Below are 24,296 nucleotides of genomic sequence, written 5' to 3'. Positions count from 1 at the left end.
GGCCATTGGCCAGGAGCGCGGTGTGCCCGTCCAATGGGCGGGCGCGTTGTTGAGCGGTGGGTGAGAAGCGCGAGCGGGTGGCTGCCTGAGGGGGTCTGGAGAGGCGAAGGGGAAAGGCAAGCAGGCCGGCTGGCGAGGAGGCGGAGGAAACGGTTGTTTCGGCTTTCGGCTCTCCGCCGCCATGAGTTCGATCGGCACCGGGGTGAGTGACCCCTGAGGGGAAAGAGAAGCATTGGGAGGCGGGGGTGGGGAGCGCTGTCCCTGGGGAAAGCCCCTGAGGGGCTTGGAATGCGGGCGAGGCAGGAAGAAAGGGCGGCCTTCTTTCTCCTCAGCGGACTCTGTCGCAAAAGGGGGTCTGTGAAGAGAGGCGTGTGACGTCACGAGAGGGGGGAGGACTCTGCTACTGCTGCTGAGTCACTTGGGGGAAACCGAAAGCAAAAGGCCTTTTGGGGAGAAGCTGGGAGAGGAGAGAAAACGTGGGATGTGATTAAAAGGTGTGCATCCTTTAAATTAGCGACAGGTCTGTGGGCCAGTGTTCTCCTGGCAAGGGTCTAATTTGGCCCGCTAAGTCCATCCCCCCTACCAAACACCAACCTGCTCCATACAAAATATATCGTTTTATGGATTATAAATGTTTATATAAATAGGACTTAACGCTATAATTGTGATGTTTAGCCTATTTCTCAGTTGCTGCTTTGCTAAGTGTTTTATAAATGATGTTTCGTTAATTATTTTATGATTTATGCTGTGCTTGTGATGTTTTGTTATGTTGTTGTTGTTGCTTGTTTGTAAGCCGCTTTGGGATTCATGTCTTCGGAAAGAGGCGCAAAAATACAATCAAACTTGTATGTATAAGAACTTGTGTGGAGTAATTACTATTATCATCAATTTATAAACTAGGCTTAATCAAAAATGTCTCTAAACGGTGTACAAAAAATCAGAAGTCAGTTAAAACTTTACTGGATTATTTTTTTAAAAGTATTTGGGAAGGCCAACAGGGAGGGGGCCTGTCTGACATAAACCAGGAGCCTTAAAGTGCTCTTTTGATTGTTGCCTGGCTGGGAGCTGGGACCGAACAACGGGAGCTCACCCCATCGCGGGGATTCGATCCGCCAACCTTCTGATCGGAAGCCCTAGGCCAGGCATCCCCAAACTGCGGCCCTCCAGATGTTTTGGCCTACAACTCCCATGATCCCTAGCTAATAGGACCAGTGGTCGGGGAAGATGGGAATTGTAGTCCAAAACATCTGGAGGGCCGAAGTTTGGGGATGCCTGCCCTAGGCTCTGTGGTTTAACCCACAGCGCCACCTGCGTCCCTAAGAAAAGGATAGTAGATGGCTAAACTGTTAAATATATTTTTGTACAGTATTTTATATAACATTAAAGGATAATTAAGGATCTGGCTTTCTTGAAGTGGGTGGAAACATACCAAACTGTGGGGAGGTCTACACATGGGTTGTTTGGAGGGAGTGGGTGGCGCTGTGGTCTAAAACCATTGAGCTTCTTGGTGAGCTCCTGTTGCTCTGCCCCAGCTCATGCCAACCCAGCAGTTCGAAAGCATACCTGTGCAAGTAGATAAACAGATACTGCTGCAGTGGGAAGGTAAACGGTGTTTTCGTGCACTCTGGCACTAAGATTTGTTTGGCCTTCCCACCCCAGATTCTCATTGAGCTATAAAGTCGTGAGGACCAATCTATGTCATGGTGTGATGTGCAATTTCTGTCACTGTCTCAAACTTTAAGCAAGCTTTCATTGGAATAGACTTTGTCTACTGCTACAAACCTCAAACGTGGGTGGCGCTGTGGGTTAAACCACTGAGCCTAGGGCTAGCTGATCAGAAGGTCGGCGGTTCGAATCCCCGTGACGGGGTGAGCTCCCATTGCTCGGTCCCAGCTCCTGCCCACCTAGCAAGTTTGAAAGCACCTCAAAGTGCAAGTAGATAAATAGGTACTGCTACAGCGGGAAGGTAAACGGCGTTTCCGTGTGCTGCTCTGGTCCGCCAGAAGCGGCTTTGTCATGCTGGCCACATGACCTGGAAGCTGTACGCCAGCTCTCTCGGCCAATAACGCGAGATGAGCGCCGCAACCCCAGAGTCTGGACCTAATGGTCAGGGGTCCCTTTACCTTTACAAACCTCAATGTTTAGCACTGCAATCTTTTCTGAGAAGCTTGTACATTAGCTTTTAGGCTGGGCTAGCCAGAGGCCTATGAAAAAATACATGAATTTACATCCACACCCAACATCTGAAATAATGATCTGGATTTTCCATTGTATAATGTGTGAAATGGTCTTTTAAGAGGAAAAGTTGAAATGGAAGAAAGTCACTGCAGTTCTTGGTTGGCCAGGAGAGGTAGCTGTTGACTCGTCCAAGTCACTGAAGTTTCTACACATGGTACCAAGAACCAATTACTGTAGCTCTGCAGAAGAAAAAGAGAATGGAGCTCACAAAGGCAGCAATACATGCATAATATAAATATAATTAAAACAAAATGCATTTATTTCCAAATACAAAAACCCAGGAGGCAGCCTTATTCACCTGAAAACTTGCTGAAGACTGGTGAACAGACAATATATTTATTTTATCACCCAATAATTGATAGGTCTCAAACAAAGGATGAATAAACACACTCCAAACAAATGCCTGATTTCTGTACTACCGGTATACTGTGTAAGTGTCTAAGATGACAACTGAGGTCATTGCCTCAGTGATTCTCTAAGACTGAAATTAGGCCTTCATGTTACTTGGGCTGCAGCAGAAAACAGCAGCCCCATGCTGCCTGTTTTTCTTCCCTGTAATGTCAGATGCAGACTTGTGTTGCTGCACTGCAAGTTTTCCTACCCTTACTCTGCTTCAGGAACTCCCTTTTGTGGGGATGGGGTTCTTGAAGTATGAGGTGATTCAAACTGTCCAGTGTGACTAGATGTTACTGTATTGTGGAACAGCTTGTTGTGCTTTCCTGGCCGTTCTGGAATGCTATTGGTTTATAGTACAGTGTGGATTGTTTTAATAAAATCAAGGTAGTTTATAAATGACAAGAAAAGACACAACTTAAATCATTTTTTTTTTTTGAATTAGCATTTTCAGATATTTCCTAAATATACAAAGTGTGTAATGAATTGCTTGAATCATATATTGTGCCACTTCTAAGGGTATGTCTCAATATATACGGTATATGCAGAATGCTTTGCAATTTCAGAAAATAGTGCACGGTATGTGCACTTAATAATTACTGCTTGCTCTTAGTTTATGTGAGAGTGACAACAAAAAATTAATTACACAAAACATACATTCTATTTTTATGTCAAACATGAATATTTATTTGCTTCAGTATGCATACATTTCAAACATCTTTTTCTTTCTCTTTCCATATAAGAGGGACTACAAATGTTAAGCAATTGTTGGCTACATAGGAGCTTAGTTCTCTAAGGCTGCAACCCTAATTTTGAACTTTGTGCGACTCAGTGCTCAGTAAATGTGCTTGGAATTAGAAGTTGGCTTTCTATAGGCCATAGCCCCCAGATTTTCATTTATTGGGCAGAATGATTTCTTCCATTATTGCATTTGTTTCATGTGTAAATCATAAAATACATAGTTTTAACAGATTTTTATTTTGTATGCTATCTATTGCAGTTAAGTGGAATAATGTTTAAATTAAATAAAACAAATATTCAGTTTGAGAAATGTGCAAATTTAGGGATTGTTTTTATAATAGGAGAGCAACACACCTTATTTATACAGTGAGGCCTGCAGTGAAATTGACTAAGGAATCCCAGTTCTACTGCCTCTTGCTGTTCTTTGGGGGGAAATCTGCAAATGTATTCTTCTCTTTTGCAGTATGACTTGTCGGCATCTACATTTTCTCCAGATGGCAGAGTATTTCAAGTAGAATATGCTATGAAAGCTGTGGAGAATAGCAGGTAAGAGTAAAACCTGTTATTTATTTAAACCTTTTTTTAAATGACTAAAACCTGATATACAGTACAACATAATGTTAAAAATAACACACTTGCAGAGACTAAACAGTAGAACTTACAAATGAAATTGCTTTATACTGCATCATACCACTAGACAATATACCACAGTATAGCCTCCTTTGACTGGCAGTGGATTATCCTTAGTGGATTGGGAATTTTCCAGTTCACAGGCCTAATTAGGCCTGGCATGTGGTCCCTGAGACAATCTTCCACAAATAGTGACCCTCTGCCATCATATATGATGGGTATAAGCAGGCAACAATTGGGGGCTTAAAATGAGCTCTATTTGTGCAAGCCCTGCTTTGTTTGCAGGCACATTTTGAAGAATTGTGCCCACAAATGGACTTCAGAAGGGCTTGCTGCAGCAGCTGATTGGCGATTACACTGAGCCCCTCTGAAGTTGTCATCTGACGTTACTTTTGACATGTGATTGGTAGGTCAAAGTTGATCTACAGGGCGTGGAGTACTGAAGGATCCAGCCCACTAGCCACGTACACTTCCCCACTCTTGTTGTACAGCGTCAGACAAAGATATTTCCTATTACATGCAGCTACCTGGTCCTGCATGCAAAGCATGGGTTTTTCCACAGAACTGCAGGCGCTTTTATTTTCCCAAGAGGCTCAGTGGTTTTGACCACAGTGCCACATGTGTCCCCCATAGTAGCCCTTAAGTGGACTTCATCATCCAGTGGTCCTTTACCTACTTTTACATGTCTTTATATGCATATGTTCTGACCTCTTGAATTCTGTGAACTCATTCTTGTACCTTGCTTACTTGGGAATACAGTGGTACCTCAGTTTTAAGTACACAATTGGTTCCGGAAGTCTGTACTTAACCTGAAGCGTACTTTCCCATTGAAAGTAATGGAAAGTGAATTAATCCGTTCCAGACGGGTCCGCGGAGTACTTAAACTGAAAGTACTCAAACCGAAGCGTACTTAAACCGAGGTATGACTGTAAGTCCTATTTGGAAGTGACATCAATGAGTGAAGTTGGGTTTTAGCTTTACAGCCTGCCATTATACATTTTTACTCCAAGGTACGTAGTAGTAGTAGTAGTAGTAGTAGTAATAAATTTTTATTTATACCCCCCCCCTCCCCAGTCAAAACCAGGCTCAGGGCGGCTCACACCAATAAAATTACAATAGAATAATGTGAAGCCTCTGTTTTCATTAAAATCAACCAATGTTTTGCTCTGAACCTCTGTAGGGAACAGGATTGCTGCTTTTTCATTGTTCCACCTTGGCAGATACATGATATGATGGCAGTTAGTCAAACTAATTTCAGTCGAACCTACAGTACTTTCATCTAAAGCCCAGTCTGTGCATGTTTCCTCAGAGATACTTACCCACATGGAAGTGTGCCTAGGACTGCAGTTGACAGCTATAAAATTCATTTGATTTGATGATTTTTTTTAAAAAAAAAAGTTACATGGTGGTGTAAAACTTTAATTAGCTGTAAGAAGTTTGGATATTATTGAAGTCAGTGTATACACATATGATTTTCTTAGGAAATCAGTGTCTATGAAATGTATTGTTTCATTTAGGCTATATTTTCATACCATAAGGAGGAAGCTTTTTTAAAACAGTGCAGTGAGGTTGCACATACAGTGGTACCTTGGGTTAAGAACTTAATTCGTTCTGGAGGTACGTTCTTAACCTGAAACTGTTCTTAACCTGAGGTACTACTTTAGCTAAAGGGGCCTCTTGCTGCCGCCACGCCACCGGCGCACGATTTCTGTTCTCATCCTGAAGCAAAGTTCTTAACCTGAGGTACTGTTTCTGGGTTAGCGGAGTCTGTAACCTCAGGTACCACTGTACTAGGCAAGGTAACACATGCTCCATTGGTGGTTCAAAATGTTAGTGCTATACTAAGTTGAAGTTCTGTCAAAATGGATAGGATTCAAGTAATGTGTCCCATCAGTGGAAGCCCTGCTCCAGGACTTGTTTAACCAGGCTTTCCCTCTTTCCTCTGCTTGTGCCCCCACCCTATTAGCTCTGTGGGAGTTGTTGGAACCCCCGAGAACAGTGAGGGGGGATAATGAGAGGGTTGGGTGTTCTGACTGGAAAGTCAACGTATGTAACCTAACAGAACAATTGCCTTAGCTTGATGTTGAATTCCTCCCATAGTACATGTGTATGTTTTCTCTACTGTATTTGATAGTAGTAGCTTTTTATCTTGATCCAGTACTATCCTAAAAAGATGAAAATTTGAATAAATACTAAAACTGTAATATTTTAGTTCCAAAGCCATATAATATACCTTGTGGTTCTCTTATAAGCATCATGTGCAGGCCTTTCCTGAACTGGGCTCGTTTTCATCACTTACGGATAGTGTTTATTGTAGATTGGTCATATTGTTTGTTTTTTAAATTAATTAGGTTGGTTTTTATTGATGTTTTTAAAAGTACTGTTAACCTGTTTTTCCTTGAACACCTTCTGATTGAAAATGGGACTGAAAAGTCCTAGCAAGAAATACTTTTAACTGATTACTGTATCGTAACTTTTTTTTTTCAGTACAGCAATTGGGATACGGTGTAAAGATGGTGTAGTCTTCGGAGTCGAAAAATTAGTTCTGTCCAAACTGTACGAAGAAGGATCCAATAAACGGCTCTTTAATGTCGATCGACATGTTGGAATGGTGAGTTGGTCCTTGGTATCTTTGAGCATTTATTGCTGTTTAGCACATGCTGAGGCTTATCCCCCTGTCAAATGGCCTCTTGGATAAGTCACTGGTAACTTTTAGCTTGTAACCAGGAAGGAAAGCTGGAGGCGTCAACTTGCAAGGTTGGAAATGCTAGTTTGACCAGTTCTGGAAACATGTGCCTGGCAATCATGTGTCTGTTGTAAAGGATAATTCCAGAGTGATACATGGGAAGTATGGTATGTTGACTCACATTTCTGTTTTGATTTTTGTTCTAAGATGGCTGATGTTTATTTCAGGCAGTCGCAGGACTCCTGGCTGATGCCCGTTCTTTGGCTGACATAGCGAGGGAAGAAGCTTCTAACTTCAGATCCAACTATGGTTATAATATTCCATTGAAAGTAAGGAGCTTTGTTTCTTTTTGCTTCTGTCCATATGCAACCTATGAAAAGCACAGTATGCGTCAGATGCTTTGCAGGAAACTTATTTAAAAATATTTCCAGTGCTCTTACCATTCTTCCCTCCTTCCCAACAGCATCTTGCAGACAGAGTGGCTATGTATGTCCACGCCTATACTCTGTACAGTGCTGTCAGACCTTTTGGTTGCAGGTAAGAGCTTTTATTCATTTATACTGCAATTCACAACACACTTGCCAACCAGAGTTCAGACCAGACAGTAACTTAAAATGTGTGTTTGTATATGAAAAAAATACATTTGTAAAACACAATTTAAAAGCCTTTATCTCTGAGCAGTAAATGCACAAACAAGGGTAATAATCAAGTGAAGATGCTCTGCTGGATTCTTGCAAGCTTCAGAAGGCACGATCTCCACATCTATAGTAATAATAATAATAATAATAATAATAATAATAATAATAATAATAATAATAAATTTATTGTTTGTACCACACCCATCCAGCTGGGTTTCCCAAGCCACCCTGGGTGGCTTCCAACAAAAATTAAAATACATTAAAATGACACTGCACACACCTTTGTAATTCAAGAAATCTTTAATAATTTTTTTAAAAACTTCCCTAAACAGATCTGCCTTCAGATGTTTTTTAAATGTCAGGTAGTTTTTGACATCTGGTGGGAGGGCATTCCACAGGAATGCACTCTTGCTGCTTGAACTTGGGAATCTGGAATGCTTACTTAACACAGTCTCTTAAAAAATCCACCAAGACTGCTTAAGAGTGAAAAAGAAAAGGAAAGCATCAGCCAAAAGGGGAGGGGCAAGGAGGGAGGGAAGAAAAACACAACCTGGTGCTAGATGGAGAGTTTAGCCAGGCATGTTTTGACAGAGTCCTTCCTCAAGGGGAAATAAGTTCTGCTTTCAAAAATGTGCCTCCTCTGGGTTCTGTTGGATTATATTCAAAATGTGTCAGTGTGTTTTATAAAAAAAAAATCCTTTCAGCATTACTAAGAATATTCAATGGCTTGGATCCAGACCTGCTGTTTTACTCTTTCTGTTTGTCTGCATTGGATCCAATTGAAACTCCTTCTGGATGGAGATAGTTTTTTATGACTGACTCTTGAAGCTTCTCTGAAAGTCTCTCTTGGCTGAAGAGCAGTTGTTTTTTTAAAGAAGGCTTTAAAAATGATTTCTGCCCAGTTTCTTCTCTCACATTGTTTTCGAGGGCTTGCCAACCCTCCAGACTAGACTTTTGGAGGCATTGAGGGACAGCATGGTGAGGGGAATTGTCAAAAAATGCCTGTTTTTCCTCTGCCAAGGGAGCGTCCAATTAGCAGAGTTCCACTCCATGCAATTCTGGATCCAACCGAATATATTCACAGTTCACTAGTAAGAATAGGTTAAATCCTATTCTCTCCTCAGTATGTGACCTACCCCTAGAAGTATATGCATAGCTTATTTTAAATCAGCTGAATAAAAATGGTTGCCCTCATAAGTTCTGATTTGGAATAACAAATATTGGACATCTTAACCTTTCTGTTAAAATTCTGGGTATGCTAAAAGCTAAAAAAATATTGGGCATCTTAAGTATCCATGGGTCAGCAAAACATACCTTAAGGCTCCATGATCTTAGGCAACTATTCTCATCTTGACATAGTCCACATGTAATAATTCGGGAAGATATTTATTTGTGCTGTTCTACCACGAACAGAGCTTTTCCAGTAAGTGTTATCTGAGTGAAGAGAAGTGTGGTAGAACTATATTTACCATTTGGCAAAGTGATGCCTATAGTAGGCAAGTTATAGTAGTTAAATATGAACCCAATGGTACATTACAAAATAGGGTGGCAAGTACATACAGAAGTTTCCCAATAGAAACACATCTGTGTTAGTCATGGGCTGTGGCTTGTGCAGCTGATTTCAGTGAAACATTCCCAAATTGCTTACTCGAAAGTAGGCCCCATTAAACTCAGTGGTACTTGTTAAGTGTTTGTAGGATTGCAGACCTTTTGTCATTTATTCTCTGTCTGGCAATTCCTCTAACAAATTTTTTTACATTTCCAGCTTTATGTTGGGTTCCTATGATGGTGATGATGAAGGTGCTCAGCTATACATGATAGACCCATCAGGCGTTTCATACGTGAGTTAAATTATAGGTGGGGAACAGTTAGTAGATAGGCAGTTGTGTGACTCTTGCTCCTCCACTGAAGTCCTTTAGTTTAGTGCTTGGGGCAGCGGGGAGCAGCTGGCGGTTGGTATTGTGCTGCTTACTGATCCCTAGTCCAGAAGATCGCCAGATGTTCAGGATACTTGTGCAGGTCTCTGGAATAGGACTGACACAGTATGAACTGCGTCTGAATTTAGGTTAGAACTGCACTGCTGTTTGATAAGGCACATGCATGCATTTGTTTGTGATATTCCAACACTATGTAAAACGTTCGCAATAATTACAGCTATTGTTTGGTTTAAAGTTGTTTCTGTTGCATTTACAGGGTTATTGGGGATGTGCCATTGGGAAAGCAAGACAAGCTGCAAAGACAGAGATTGAAAAGCTCCAGGTAAGTCATTGCCTTGAGACTTAGCTTCTAAACAAACATCCCAGGTGTATCTGAAACAATTTTTCCACAGGGCAGGAATTTTCTGGGCTTATTCATCCAGGTATCTAGAAGTGTTGCCTTCTCAGTAAAATACTGGACTGCTGTCACCAGTTCAAACTTGACCTTCAAAGAGCTTTGTGAATAACAAAGGATGTGTGTAGATATAATCTTGGTTCTTCAGGAATTAGATTGGTGCAGAAAGGAGCTTCCTGAGAATTTATTTCACACTTAACTATAGTGCATTGGGTTTGTGAGCTTTATTTGAGAAGACAGTAAACACAATAGTATGTGATTAAAATGCTCACAGTATTTGTATATCCACAGATGAAAGATATGACTTGCCGTGATGTTGTTAAAGAAGTTGCAAAAATGTAAGTTTCTTACAATGTTGGTTTGGGTTGATTCACTGGGGCAGTTCTTACATTGAATTGTCTTTGGATGGTGGGCTGGGATCTAGCAGTTCAGATAAAATGGACATCCATATTATGACCCTATTTGATTTCAAACTACCGTTCCCGTTGCTCGGTCCCTGCTCCTGCCAACCTAGCAGTTCGAAAGCACATCAAAGTGCAAGTAGATAAATAGGTACCGCTACAGCGGGAAGGTAAATGGCGTTTCTGTGTGCTGCTCTGGTTCACCAGAAGCGGTTTAGTCATGCTGGCCACATGACCTGGAAGCTGTCTGCCGGCTCCCTCGGCCAATAAAGCGAGATGAGCGCCACAACCCGAGTCGTCTGTGACTGGACCTAATGGTCAGGGGTCCCTTTACCTTTACTATACTTCTTGATAGATACTTGGAATAACTACTTTTTCTGTGTTAACTTTTTCTAGAATCTACATAGTCCATGATGAAGTAAAAGACAAAGCTTTTGAACTTGAACTCAGTTGGGTTGGAGAAAGTAATGTATCGTTCAGATCTTCTCTTTCTTCATTACTGTTTACTGCTTTATGAAAATAGTTAATTTTGTAACTTGCTGTGATTTCTCCTTAATTAACAGCGTATCTAAAACAGTGAACCTGTGTCCCTCCAGATGCTGCCAGTCTCTAACTCACATCACCCCTGACTGGTGGCTGGGGTTGTTGGAGGTTAGAGGCCAACAACAGCTTTCGGGTCTCTGGTTCCCCATCCTTGACTTAAAATCGAAGACATGTGCCCTCGTATGGGGGTACATAATCTAAATAACATGGCTGTATACAACGTCTGCTCAGGAGTAGATCCATTGAAATCAGAAGCCGTGACTTAAGTCAGTTGGTTTTAATGAGTCTACTGTATGACTGTAGCCCATACTGTTTTTCAGGAAACAGTACCACAAAATGAGTTTGTGGCACATTTGTATATACTTAGAACAGGCACCTCCAAACTGCGGCCCTCCAGATGTTTTGGCCTACAACTCCCATGATCCCTAGCTAACAAGACCAGTGGTTGGGGAAGATGGGAATTTTAGTCCAAAACATCTGGTGGGCCGAAGTTTGGGGATGCCTGACTTAGAAGATAGGTTTGCATTCTGAAATAAAAATAAAAAAATTCTCTTTCATTTGTAGTAACCAAGGGAAAACATGAAATTGTCCCGAAAGACATTAAGGAAGAAGCAGAGAAATACGCTAAGGTAAGTGCTGGAACTTCACTGGCTGTTGTACATAGGAAGCTGCATTAGACATCATACATTGGTACATCTTGCTCAGTAGTCTATTCCAGCTGGAGGTGCCAGGGATTGAACTGGGGACCTTCTGCTTACATTCCTGGGAGGAAAACATCTCTTCTAATTCCTTTTAAGTAATTTTAGTTTACAAAAGATAATCTGGTCCAGAAACTGTTGGGTCTTATAATACCAGTTACCTTGGAGAAGTGATGATGCAGGCTGCTGTAGAATTTGTCGTTTTATGTAAAGTAGTTATAAAATTTCAGCTATTTAATTCCACAAATTGTGGGGACAGCTAGATTCCTGGTGTATGTGTAACATACAGGTTGCTGTCTGTTGGCAAGGAAGCAGTAGGACCTGATCTTTTCTCTTTATTTCTACAGGAATCTCTGAAAGAAGAAGATGAATCAGATGATGAAAATATGTAGGACATTGCTACTTTAAAGCAAATGTTTTAATCTATACCACAGGCCTGTGTATGTATTTGCTATGATGTATGTGCTGGAAGACTATTTTGAGTGACCAACTTGCACTAAAAATTTTTTCCAATTACTGTTTATATTTGAGTATCAATTATTTGTCCAAAGGCTAGGACAATGGGAGTAAGGGATTGATGGAGGAGCCTAATGAAAACAGGAAGATATACCTGGCTAGGAGCCAAATAAATTTTGTGCAGTGATGGCGACTTGCAGCTTGTCTTGAAATGCCACAACTGTATTTTCCCTCCTCAGTGCTACATAGCAAACCCTTTTGAAATTTCCAAAAGCAAATTGGTTGTTACATGGGTGGTGGTGTGGAGAAAGTATGTTGTTGAAGGAAAACACATTGGGCACCCTGATGTAGCATGCTAGATTGCACCCATTACTCAGAGAACTACACTCCTCAGCCTTCTTGAATCCAGGCCTTAAAGAAATGGTAAAAAAAAACTTGCTCCCTCCGGTCAGAAGGTAGCAGCCCAGATACCTGGTCATACAAAGAATATCAGGGCTGTATCCCATCATTGGACAAGCTTATGATTCAACCTCCCTACCTAGCAGTCCAATTTTCCTGTTGTCTGGATTGTATTATAGTAGATATGATTACTGCTGCTGTGAGATTGCAAGTACTCATGCAGCATGTAAGAAGCTTGTATAAAGCATGAACAATATGTATCTGTCTGAAAAGTCACACTTGCTATATGGTAAGATGTCACACTCAAGCTTTATCTTTCCTCTTCCAATTCAGGTGGGATGGCTTGAGGGCAAATAGTGAGCCTGAAGCTTGGTCATGCTTGAATAGAAGGGATCTGACTAATGCTGTTGGGTGTTGATTTCTGGCTTCATGTAACAGAGTGGTGGTTGTGAAAACGTAATCTGAGCCCTGGTTGAAAGAAGAAAATTGTTGCAGTATTTTGTGTAGTGCTGTGCTTTAGTGTGGTGATCACTTTCAACTAATTTTTGCAGTAGCTGGAAAATGCTATGATTTTACAGTGAGATTTTCACACCAGATTCTTGAGAGAAACCAGAACTTTGTGCTCAGATGAGATTGCTGTTGTTCAAAAACTACTTAACTTTCCAATTTATTACACTCATTTAGATGGCAATGCTTAAACAAAATTTCTAGTATGAAAAAAAATTAATTTTTTTACCTGAGAACCCTCCAGGGCAAATTTGGGGGAAGCCTATTAGTGGGAGGCCTAGCATTTCCTGTCCAGAAAGTTGTTTTCAGCTCATAGTTAGCAGATTAAGCCACCATTTCACCCACTCGCCCACTTTTGCTTAACACCCACACAAAATACAAAAGCTTGCTCACTATTTTGTGACAATCTTGGCATTCATGAATATTTCAGATACTTTGTCAATTGCTTACACTGACCATAGATGCAGGTGGTCCAGCAGCCAGCCACATGCCTTTGAGGCCATAAGTGGGGCATGGGATGCTACGTATCTCCTCATGTTCTCCATCTACTTTGTCTACAGTCAAAGCCAACTTGTGTACTCAGCTGCCCCTGTGAATAACAGGGTTATTTTAACATTCTCTCCCACAGCAGCTTTCTGCCATCATTTACATAAATCAGTACAGTGGAACCTCGGTTTATGAACACTGTTTATGAACGCCGCGGACCCGTCTGGAACGGATTAAATCACTTTCCATTACTTTCAATGGGAAAGTTTGCTTCAGTTTATGAACAGACTTCCGGAACCAATTACACCCATGCTTCGGGTTAAGTACGCTTCCGGTTGAGTACTCTGCGGACCCACCTGGAACGGATTAATCCACTTTCCATTACTTTCAATGGGAAAGCTCACTTCAGTTTAAGTACTCCGCGGACCATCTGGAACAGATTAATCCACTTTCCATTGTACTTTCAATGGGAAAGCTCGCTTCAGTTTATGAAGAGACTTCCAGAACCAATTGTGTTCATAAACCGAGGTACCACTGTACATGGACTGGAGCATGTCTTACATGATCCTGCTTATTTTTGAATAATTTAGTATTGACATTCTTGAATGAGCACTAGTTTTGAAGGAGCTGCCAGTGGTGAGATATTTTTGCCTACTTTCCTACAAAAAAAGTAAGGTGAAAGGAAATATTTTCACCAATTAAGAGTTATCATACTTCTACCTATGAATTTGATACAATCACGATTGCAGCTTCCTACTGGGAAGATGCTGAACCACACAATATTTATTAATGATAATTCAGCTGACCAGTGGCACTGTCACTTGACTCACTACTACTTCCTGTTCCTAAAAAAAAGGTTTCTCAGTGTATTTACAGTCCTGTACTCAAGACCATGTTTCCAGTTTCTCGTCAGTCATCCCCAAACCACAGCCCTGCTTACGTCATAAATTAGTGTGACTAAGCAGGATGCAAACAAGCACTGTGTGATTCACAGCACAATGAACTTTATATATGTGCTACAGATAATTTGTACGTAAAGAGAAGAGTTATTATGTGCAATCCAGCAGGTATGAGAAACCTCTTTACAAATGTAGGGGAAGCTTCTACTTCTGTGAATGGGGAACCTTCACCCCAAGATCCCACATTCACTCAAGTGCAGGAGACACATTCTGGTAGTAGAGATCAGCAGTAAAATAGTTGCAGCAATAGATGGGACTCTTAGCTATATTCCTTACACACAGCCAGACAATAAGAAGCATCAGCACAATTCAGTGATACCTTCCAAACAGGCAAAAGCTGAGCAGGGCCAGTGAATGATGGTCTAGCCCAGCGAAACAAAATAAAAATAAAATAGAAAAATTCCTTCCAGTAGCACTTTAGAGACCAACTAAGTTTGTCATTAGTATGAGCTTTCGTGTGCATGCACACTTCTTCAGATAGGCTGGTCTAGGCCAGCATTTCCCAAACTTGGGTCTCCAACTGTTTTTGGACTACAACTCCCATCATCCCTAGCTTGCAGGACCAGTGGTCCGGGATGGGAACTGTAGTTCAAAAACAGCTGGAGACGCAAGGTCTCATTCAAAAAAGGAGCTCTCGTTCTAAATTAAGAGGTGCAACTATTGCCAATAGTGACCCTTCAGTGAGTAAAACAGGCAAGACAACCCTATTATTAGGACTTAAGATGCAATGCACAGGATTTATATTGGGAGCTAGAGGTCTTCTACATGTGCAGCAGACAATTAGTCTTTCAATGGCTACTCTCTTGTTTATCCATAAACGGCTCCTCAGCCGGAAAGCAGCAGCATCCAAGAAGCAGCTGTGGTGCTCACACATTAGGACCCAAATGCACAACCCTTAGAAGAGAGTCTTAAACATCCACAAAGCATGTTTGTCCAAGCACCTAGCTACTGCAAGGTAAACAAAAGATGCCCAATGTAATCATAAAATAGGCTTTTATTCCATAAATCATCAGTGTTTAAAGTATCTGTTCATCTTGAGACATTCTGTCAGTGCTTGGATACAATGAAAGCTTAATGAAGAACAGTTTATAAGCAGTCAACACAAATTTACTGAATCCCGCAAGCAAGATAGCTGATGTTTCATCATGGTTCCGGCCATACGCACAAGCTCACACCGTTCTGTGCCTTGGGAAGGATTTTCTGCAGGGATCTGTACGTTCATGGTCACAATTCTGTTGAAGGAAAAGATTAAAATGACACAAACATTCAAATATTGGGGAAAGCGCTATGTTCTCATCCAAGGGGAAGAGACAAATCACACAAATGTTTTGAAGATACTGTGTCCAACTGGCAAAAAAAAAAAAAAAAGCCTGTCCCCTTTAGAGAGAAAAATCAAACAGTACATAGCTAACACCATACAATTAAAGGAATTATTTGCACATAATAGAATGCATAAGCTGAGAATACAGAAAAGAGCTACTGAGCTTGGGTGGAAGCCAAAACTAAACATTTGCTTCTGCAATACACCATTACTATTTGTAATCTTAACATCACATAACTTTTCTCTGCCCTTCTACCTCCCCCCCCCCCCAATTCCCATTGGTGGTTGTCCTGTATAGCTATGAGTAGGAAGGAATCAGCTGAACCAAGGCAGTAGACAAAGCTATACAATGTGGTATTTTTAGGTGTTTCCCAAGCAGCATGGGATTAATCAGCCACATCCCTCCAGGAGGATGTCAACCAAACTTAAATCACCCTATGCAGAGCTATTTCTGAGATCACATTGCTTTTCTTTGCAAAATGCCTGGTTTCTCATTAAACACAAAAAATATTAGCAACTTTGACTGACCAGGCTCTTAGCTATCCATTCCGACAGGCATCCAGGGACCTCCTTACAAGGAGCATTCCACAAAGAAGAAAAAAACCAGCAATGAAAATCAGTCTAGCTGCTTTTTCATTTGCTGCTGCTTGCAGCGAGGATGGAAGAAAAAGTGCCATTATTCCACACAAGCAGAGCTTTACAGAGGAAAAACATTGGGATGCCTATGATTGGATTTTACTTGTGTGTTGGACTAGCTCCATAAGGATTAGCACTTAGAGAATGAGTTCACTATCAGCATATATGATTATTCAATTCTGACACAACAAAGCACAAAAGGCAACATGCAAATTAAGGGGAGGGAAAAACCTTCACACTACATAGCAAGCAAATATTGAGAAATTATCTTACCTTTCCAGATAGCTTGGTGGATAAACAAAACACTGATTTCCAAATGCTCTCTGGAACAGGACGGTAAGCAACTTGAAAGGCACCTAGCAAATAGAAAAAGAAGTTACAACTCTAGAAAGCCTGGCTGTTTTCCCCCTAGGCATTCCCTCTGCTCTAACGCTTCTGCACAAATGGCAATATCTGTATTCCAAGTTGCCTGGTTCAATAAATTATAGTAAAATCCTCCAGCAGCTGACAGTGCCTATTCCTTCTCTATACTGCTGTCATTACCAGTCTAGACCCTCTTATAGCTCAGTCGGTAGAGTGTGAGGCTCTTAATCTTAGATCCCTGCCTTGCAGAGGGTTGGGCTAGAAGATCCTTGTGGTCCCTTCTCTACAATTCTATTATCAATGTGCACATTACTGCTTTCAGCATTAAAGGGCACCAACTGGTAATATAAAGTTTTCTTCTAGTTGTGGTGTTATGGAGCTAGAATACTGCTCTGGAGAGGCAGCAATTGAGAGACCAGAACCTGGAGAAAAACAGAAGGAAGGTGCCTGAATCACTGTTTGCAAGACAGATTTTTTTTGGGGGGGGGGTGCTCAGGCTGGAACAAGTATTATACCTTTGGCATTATCATAACATTCACAGCAGCATGTAAATTATTTATGATGTATTAATTTTAAAATGCATTTTAAAAGGTATCTGTTCAAACTATATTTCCAAGTTTCTAAAAACTGTTAATGTCCAATTTAGCCAGATCAGTAACTGGAGGGACACCCAAAACTTTTCCAGGATTCTCTAATCACTGTTCATCTCCATCTCAATCAAGTAGCCACGGAGAGCCTGGCATGACAAAAATATGTTACAGCTGCTATAGAGCTGAACTGCTTTTTCTTTCTTTGGAAAAATCATTGTTAGTAGCTCTTATGGGCAGGAGAAAAGCAGTGAGCAGACAGCAGGAAAAAAGGCAGGCGGCAATGGTGGAGTGTGCAAGCAACAGGAATTTATTCAGCTGCTTCCTTCTTACCTTAGCACACAGTGGGTGGGACACACTCAGGTTTTGCAGATTAAAAGTGTTACTCTATGAAGTCTTAGCAGTCTTTCCCAATATATTTTTTGTGCCACAAAGCAGCAAGAGCTGTAGCCTATTCTTGGATATCACTTTTTAATATCTATATGAAGCTGCTGGGAGATATCATCAGGGGGTTTGGGTTGGGTGTTCATCAATATGCAGATGACACCCAGCTCTACCTCTCTTTCAAATCAGAACCAGTGAAGGCGGTGAATGTCCTGTGTGAGTGTCTGGAGGCGGTTGGAGGTTGGATGGCAGCTAACAGATTGAGGTTGAATCCTGACAAGACAGAAGTACTGTTTTGGGGGGATAGGGGGCAGGCGGGTGGGGGGGGACTCTCTGGTCCTGAATGGGGTAACTGTGCCCCTGACGGACCATGTCTGCAGCCTGGAAGTCATTTTGTACTCACAGCTGTCCATGGAGGCACAGGTTAATTCTGTGTCCAGGGCAGCTCCATCTGGTACGCAGGCTGAGACCCTACCTGCCCGCGGACTGTCTCGCCAGAGTGGTGCTTGCTCTAGTTACCTCTTGGTCCAGTATACCTGAAGGAGCGTCTCCACCCCCATCATTCAGCCTGGACACCGAGGGCCTTCTGGCAGTTCTCTCATTGCGAGAAGTGAGATTACAGGGAACCAGACAGAGGGCCTTCTCGATAGTGGTGCTTGCCCTGTGGAACACCCTTCCATCAGATGTCAAGGAAATAAGCAGCTATCCTATTTTTAAAAGACATCTGAAGGCAGCCCTCGACTGGGAGCCACCCAGAGTGGCTGGGAGAAAGCCAGATGGGCGGGGTATAAATAAATATATTATTATTATTATTATTATTATTATTATTATTATTCAAACTATGATAATAAAAGCAGTCTTGTGATGAAATGCAGCATGGGAGCTGATTCACATTGAATTGGCTCACCTCTAACACAACAGCAGTTAATGTTTTTGCATTGTGAGAGATTCTTGGGCTCTCAGGCATTCTGGTTTGAATACGAGGGAAAGCACATCTACTAGTTTGCTGGTCTGACTTTAACAGTAAATCAAGGTTTCACATAAGGAGGTTGAAATCAAAGCCTGCAGGGGGAGGGGGCAGCACACAAGCTCAAGCCTCATTCACATAACACCAAACAAAAACCCAACCCAACATGTAAACCAAGCCATTCATTCCTCCCATTGTGTTCACTGTGTTTCTTAAAAAAAAGTAGACTTTTACACATAGGTTAATAGCATGAATTTGTGTATTCAACTGTAGCCACTTTTTGTACCACAAACTCTGAGTTAGTACAATGTCCAAGGTTTTTTTTTAAAGAAACTGATGTCCAACAAGTTGATGCAGCCTACAGTGGCAACTGCCCAAGTCGAACATCTGAGCGTCTAAGGATAATTACTTCCTTTGAAGTGTACAACCCAGCTAGCGTCCCCCTCCCTAAAATAAAATCAGACACTCACACCTTGTTTCATTTAAGAACTGGGACATGAGGCAAAACAGAAGAGGAAAATAAAAATGCAGCTACATACATTTCCTTCCCTTCTTGGTGCCCAGGTTTATGAGGACCTATTCAGATATATGCTAGCTAGAACAAATAACCTAAGTTAAGCCTAATTGCGTAACAAAAACCAAAAGCATCAGAACTGAGTCTCCCAACAGACATCAAACAGCATTCACTACACGAAGGACAGCATGTCAGCTATGATATGAAGTACTAATTTGCTATGTGATACAAGTTTATTTTACAAAGACACAGAATACTCTTGTGATAGTTCGGTCTTTATTATTTTCATATTATGTAAGGATTGAAGTTCACACCCCATTCCCACCCATCTACCTAGCAGGGTCGCTTTAATAATAGCTGTCTACTAGCAGGCAATGTCTATGGCTGGAGTATTTGGTTTACCTACAGTGCAGCTGTGTTTCCTCCCCCAACTGCAATCACAATGCAAAAAAATACACTGTACTGCGTATATCGGGATCAACTATTCAGAGCCAGTGCTAAGACCCACCGTCTCAGTCGTAGTTTACAGCCATCTTGTCTGCGGCATCAACATATAAAGTGCAGCAGCCCTCACTCAGCTGTCCCGCTCATCCTATGTGCCGTGCGGATTATCTTCCTCTTGAGTTAGATAGCCCAGCTTCACAACGGCGGCAGCATCCTCCGTTACATGCCATTTGGCACCACAGGGTCCTTTGCAAGGTGCTCCCAAGTTTATTTGTCATCGCCATGCTGAACGCGTCCCTCTGATGCCTCATTGGGTTAAGTTTCAAAGAAAGAAATTGCTGCTGGAATAATAGATACAAAGTATCAGCATTTTGTACAAGAGCTTATAGACCCCAGCTCAGTATGAACTTGCCACCCCTTTCTCAATCAATTCTGTCCTATTATTCCCCTTGTCAAATCAGAACCAACAGTCTGCTCATGGCATGCAAAGGTCTTTGCATGTGGGACACTTTTCCAACAAGGTAACAGTTTTAGAAAAAGGGAGAAGCTCCTGCCAAATTAGGTAGGAGCTCACTCATCCACTTAAACTCAGTATGAATCAATGAAGATTTTCTGCTTGGGTGTTCAGCCCATCATGTCTTGGCCTGCTAGATAGGAAGGTTCTACATGGCTTAAGGATCTATCTCTTTTTGACTTTGAATTCTCTTTCCACATGTTAAAGGGAGGCTGCCCTACTGTTTGAAAACCACTGTCCTGGGTAGTCAAGTGCAAGCATCCATAAATACAGTCAAGCGTGACCAGCAGTTACTAATGGTCTCTTTCTGGCAATTCCTAGATGTCCTGGACCAGGCATTCCCAAACTGCGGCCCTCCAGATGTTTTGACCTACAATTCCCATGATCCCTAACTAACAACCAGTGGTCGGGGAAGATGGGAATTGTAGTCTAAAACATCTGGAGGGCCTAAGTTTGGGGGTGCCTGTCCTGGACAAAGCAAGATACACTACCTCATTTGCATTCTTTGCAGACATTCTTCAAAACAGGTTGGAAAGAGACTCTACTCTCTCTCTCTCTCTCTCTCTCCAAGTTCTCTGACACACACAAAGAAGGAGCCTGCCTCTTTTAGTACCTCATTTGGAAGATATTACAAGCATCTCTCTTGCTGTTTCCAGTGTGTTGAGAAAGTCCAGTGTAGGTGAAAAGCTGACTCAGCTCCTTCCCATGTGTGCCAGAGGATTCTGTGTAGGAGAGGAGCCAGTGGCCAATACAAATGGCTCACTACTACTAAGCCCAGCAATTTGTGGAGCCCTGCTTAAAACCTTCATGAACAGTCCTGTATTTTCTGTATCCAACCTGCAAAAAGAAACACCTAGCAAGTTAGCCACAGGTGGCAGAATTAAGCTACTGTAAATTACAAAGGAGGAAGGACATCCTCTCCCCACCCCATTCCAACTTGTGTGTCACAGATGACAAGATGACTATGCAGCCAGAAGTATGATGAATATCTACCTCATTCTCTGTAAATGTCACAACTGTTTTATTTTGTGTTGATTTGAAAACTGGTGTAAATTTCTATTGCTTGCAAATCCTTCTTAACTAAAACAATTTAAATACTGTGAAGGAGGTGCCGGCATATTTCCCCCTACAAATATCAAACAAGTGCTTCTTGAAAGTGGGGTACAAGATGGAGTTCAAACTGGTGGAAGTACAAAAGTAAATTATACAATATACTTAAGCTCATATGAAATACTTCTAGGAAACCATATAAGAAACAATTCCTTTCATACAATGGATGAAACTGCTCAGTAGCAATGTTCTCTGTTCAAAATGATAGGGCATTAATGATTTAATATTCAGCACATTTTTTCGACCAAAAGCAAACCCAAATAGCTAATTAATGAAGCTGGCCCAAACAATCTTAACTGAACCAAAATGTTTCCACCTACAGACCCAGCATTTCAAAAAGCGAAAAACCAGAGACTAAAACCCCAATACAGTGGTACCATGGTTTATGAACTTAATCTCTTCCAGAACTCCGTTCTCAAACCAAAGCGGTCTTAAACCAAGGCGTGCTTTCCCCTTTCCCCCTCTGTTTGTGTCTGGCTGCTCTCCAACCTATGGGTTGGCAAACCAAGGCCTGGGGGCCAGATCCGGCCCAATTGCCTTCTAAATCCGGCTTGCGTATGGTCCGGGAATCAGCGTGTTTTTACATGAGTAGAATGTGTGCTTTTATTTAAAATGCATATCTGGGTTGTTTGTGGGGCATAGGAATTCGTTCATTTTTTCTCCAAAATATAGTCCAGTCCCCCGCAAGGTCTGAGGGACAGTGGACCAGCCCCCTGCTGAAAACGTTGGCTGACCCCTGCTCCAACCTGTTCTGCTCTCAGTCATCCAGTGGCAGCAGGGAGGTGAGTTTCCTGAACTCCCACCAGAGAGAGAAGATGGTCCTGCTTCACATTTTGGTGTTAAGTTGGCTGGGAGAGGTAAAGATTGATGACGGTCTGCCCAGGTTGGATGCTTGAGTTTCTGCTTCTGTTCAGAGGCTGCTACCTTTCTTCACTGCTTCTTCGATCCGAGGTCTCAGCGCTGACAGAGAGATGAGAATTGCTTCCTCGGTCCTGATGGTGCGGCTGCCCTGCCCCGGACAGGTGTTCAAATAAAAGTCAAACAAGGTGCTTGGATCTGTGACCTCCAGGTTTAGGTCCATGTCCACGCTTGCCTCCAGGCCTTGCAAGCCTCCGAAAACTATCAGAGCATGTCTGAAAGGAGGCAGAGTTGCCTGGTCCACAGAGGCCCCTCGCTCAGAGGTTCCAATGGAGAGATCGTAGCCTTCTTTATATGGGGACTCAGCAAACACAGCACTCAGACAGGATGCCAAGCGGACACTGTAGCCCCAGTAGAGCCCAGAAGTAGTTCGGGGCTGGTGCGATGAAACGACCACCCCCTTCTGTGTTTTGCTCTCTGGATTTTGCTGTGGGTTGAGACGCACTGTAACACGAAGGCCTGCCTCCAACTGCTTATCGATCTGTACCTCCTTTTGCATTCCACAGTTCACAAAGGATCCCCGACCAGGCTTGGTGGGCCGTGACAAAACCACTCCTTCCCGATACTCTGATTCCTCCCCTATCCGCACGTGGTGGGGGCTGTCTAAGGGGTTTAAGAGCCCTGCAAACTGGAGGTCCTGGTGTTTGGGGAAAAAAGACTTCCTAAGGTATTGGGGACATTCCAGGTACTGCAGAATCCGTGCCAGCTGCACACACGCCTGACCTCTCTTCTTGATCCCTTCAAATTCACCTTCCACCGTCTTTGAATCCTCCCCTTGCTCATCAAACACCACAATCTCGTCCACGCAGAAGATGACACAGGCCCTGGCAATCTGCCCGGCAAGGTAAGTCCGCAACTCTGCCGACTGGGCGTTGCTGAGAATGGAGCCTGGAAGGGCAACGCTGACCGTGTAGTTCCGTCCTTTATCTTCAATGGGCTTTTCCTCCTCTTTCTGTTTCTCTGTCACTTCCTGCATCATCTTCTTATCCAGTTTCCTCAACAGCTTCAGCTCCTTCCATTTCTTCATCTCCTCCTTCTTTTCCTGCTTCCATTTGCGCCAGTCCATTTTTCTGTCTTCTCCCTCCCGTAATCGCTTCGCCTGGCTTTTCTCCGCCATGTTCCACTCGTCCAATCACCATCCGACAGCTTCTGCAAAAGACACATTTAAGGTATTTTCATACCCTTTTAGTTTTATTTGACTATTAAAGTGAAAGCATTACCCTGTGTTTTAAACTGATATGAAAGCTAGGAGCTAAATGGCACCTTAAACCTATGTTATGGGCACAACAACAGAATGCCTAGGCGCGCTTTTTTTTTAATAACAAGAACACAAAGCTGAAAATGAATGAACTGCAGCTAAAATATTATGGTCCTTTCTCACATGGTCTAGTCCGTCCCCTGCCCACTCCCTAATATTCTTAAGAGGGTCTCTTCTCCAGTCTTCAGAAAGTAGCTGGAAGTCAGGAGACAGAAAGAGGTCCCCCTTTCCTTCCACTCTGCAGTTTTAATCTGAAATCTTAGGCACAGTACTGCGCCCAGAGCTCAGAAACTGCTTGTGCTTATGAAATTCTGTCGCACAATGTGCCTAGAACAATGGGAGTTTCGAACACTGTCCCTAGTTCCATAATTACCATCCTGAACAACCAGTGCATTCATAAGGACATCTGGAGTGCAAAGAGTACAAGCACATAAAAGATGGGCCGAAGTGATTTAAGAAGCATGAATCCTAAGACAAGAGATAGGCCCTCATGAAATTTTATTTTATCCTCTTATAATCCTCAGTAAAAAGCTCTACTCATAATCATGGCAGAAGTTTCCACCCTACTGACGACAAAAAAGCACTCCTTTATGAAGCTACCTTCTTTTCATCACTTGGAAAGTTGATGGAGAGCACAAAATTCCTAATTCTTCTTCACATTTATAAAGAATTGTCCTTTTGTCAACAAGGTGGGAGGACTATTGCAGATCTTCTGTTGTTGTTTTTTTTAAAAAAAAACTAAGGATCTCTGAGCAACTTGCATTTACTAGAAATACAACACAGGCACAAAACGTCTGCACTACAAAGAAAGAACAGCTTGCTTCCCCTTGCAGCACAAACATCTCTTTATCCACATTGAGCAGTGGCTCACACAAGGCATATTGGAGGTATGAGATATGGTGGGGAGAGAGAAGCATACAGCATTTAGACTTGAGAGTAGTCCTTTCCTTGGGACAATTTTTCGGCTGCTTACTTATGAGTAAGCATGATAGGAGAGTGCTATTAAAGCTAATAAGCAACATTAATCCTGAAGAGGAAGTCAAGCTAGTCTTTAATAGAAAATGTTTTAATTCTGCACAGCTGAAGAAAGACAACAGCTGAAGCTTTTTGTGGGCTAGAACCCCTCTTCATCAAAGGACGAAAGTACTATTCTAGGTTGAAAGGTGCAGACATA

The 24,296-nt window shown here is 42.2% G+C and overlaps 2 protein-coding genes and 1 long non-coding RNA gene across 3 annotated transcripts; 1 reads left to right on the top strand and 2 right to left on the bottom strand.

Moving 5' to 3' along the window:
* Positions 1 to 48: 48 nt before the first annotated feature.
* Positions 49 to 11,822, top strand: PSMA3 (proteasome 20S subunit alpha 3). The gene is made up of 11 exons (XM_035103896.3): positions 49 to 202; positions 3,836 to 3,918; positions 6,490 to 6,613; positions 6,916 to 7,017; positions 7,152 to 7,225; positions 9,092 to 9,167; positions 9,520 to 9,585; positions 9,949 to 9,995; positions 10,455 to 10,522; positions 11,166 to 11,230; positions 11,647 to 11,822. The coding sequence occupies exons 1-11, from the start codon at positions 182 to 184 to the stop codon at positions 11,689 to 11,691; spliced, it is 771 nt and encodes a 256-aa protein (XP_034959787.1). The 5' UTR covers positions 49 to 181; the 3' UTR covers positions 11,692 to 11,822.
* On the bottom strand, positions 6,578 to 11,652 carry LOC148687756 (uncharacterized). Its single transcript, XR_015951119.1, has 3 exons — positions 11,461 to 11,652; positions 8,641 to 8,760; positions 6,578 to 7,058 (listed from the first exon to the last, which is right to left on the bottom strand). It is a non-coding gene; the product is annotated as an uncharacterized LOC148687756 (long non-coding RNA).
* A 3,260-nt stretch (positions 11,823 to 15,082) lies between the features above and the next one.
* On the bottom strand, positions 15,083 to 23,005 carry LOC118079594 (28S rRNA (uridine-N(3))-methyltransferase). The gene is given in 6 exon segments (XM_088674384.1): positions 15,083 to 15,338; positions 16,337 to 16,419; positions 19,387 to 19,660; positions 20,450 to 20,673; positions 21,693 to 22,946; positions 22,948 to 23,005. Coding segments are annotated over 2 exon segments (1,146 nt in total). The 5' UTR covers positions 23,004 to 23,005; the 3' UTR covers positions 15,083 to 15,338; positions 16,337 to 16,419; positions 19,387 to 19,660; positions 20,450 to 20,673; positions 21,693 to 21,856.
* Positions 23,006 to 24,296: the final 1,291 nt, after the last annotated feature.

This window comes from Zootoca vivipara, chromosome 1 (assembly GCF_965207765.1).
Source record: "Zootoca vivipara chromosome 1, rZooViv2.hap1.1, whole genome shotgun sequence".
In the NCBI taxonomy this organism is placed as follows: domain Eukaryota; kingdom Metazoa; phylum Chordata; class Lepidosauria; order Squamata; family Lacertidae; genus Zootoca; species Zootoca vivipara.
This window is presented reverse-complemented; position numbering and strand designations above follow the sequence as displayed.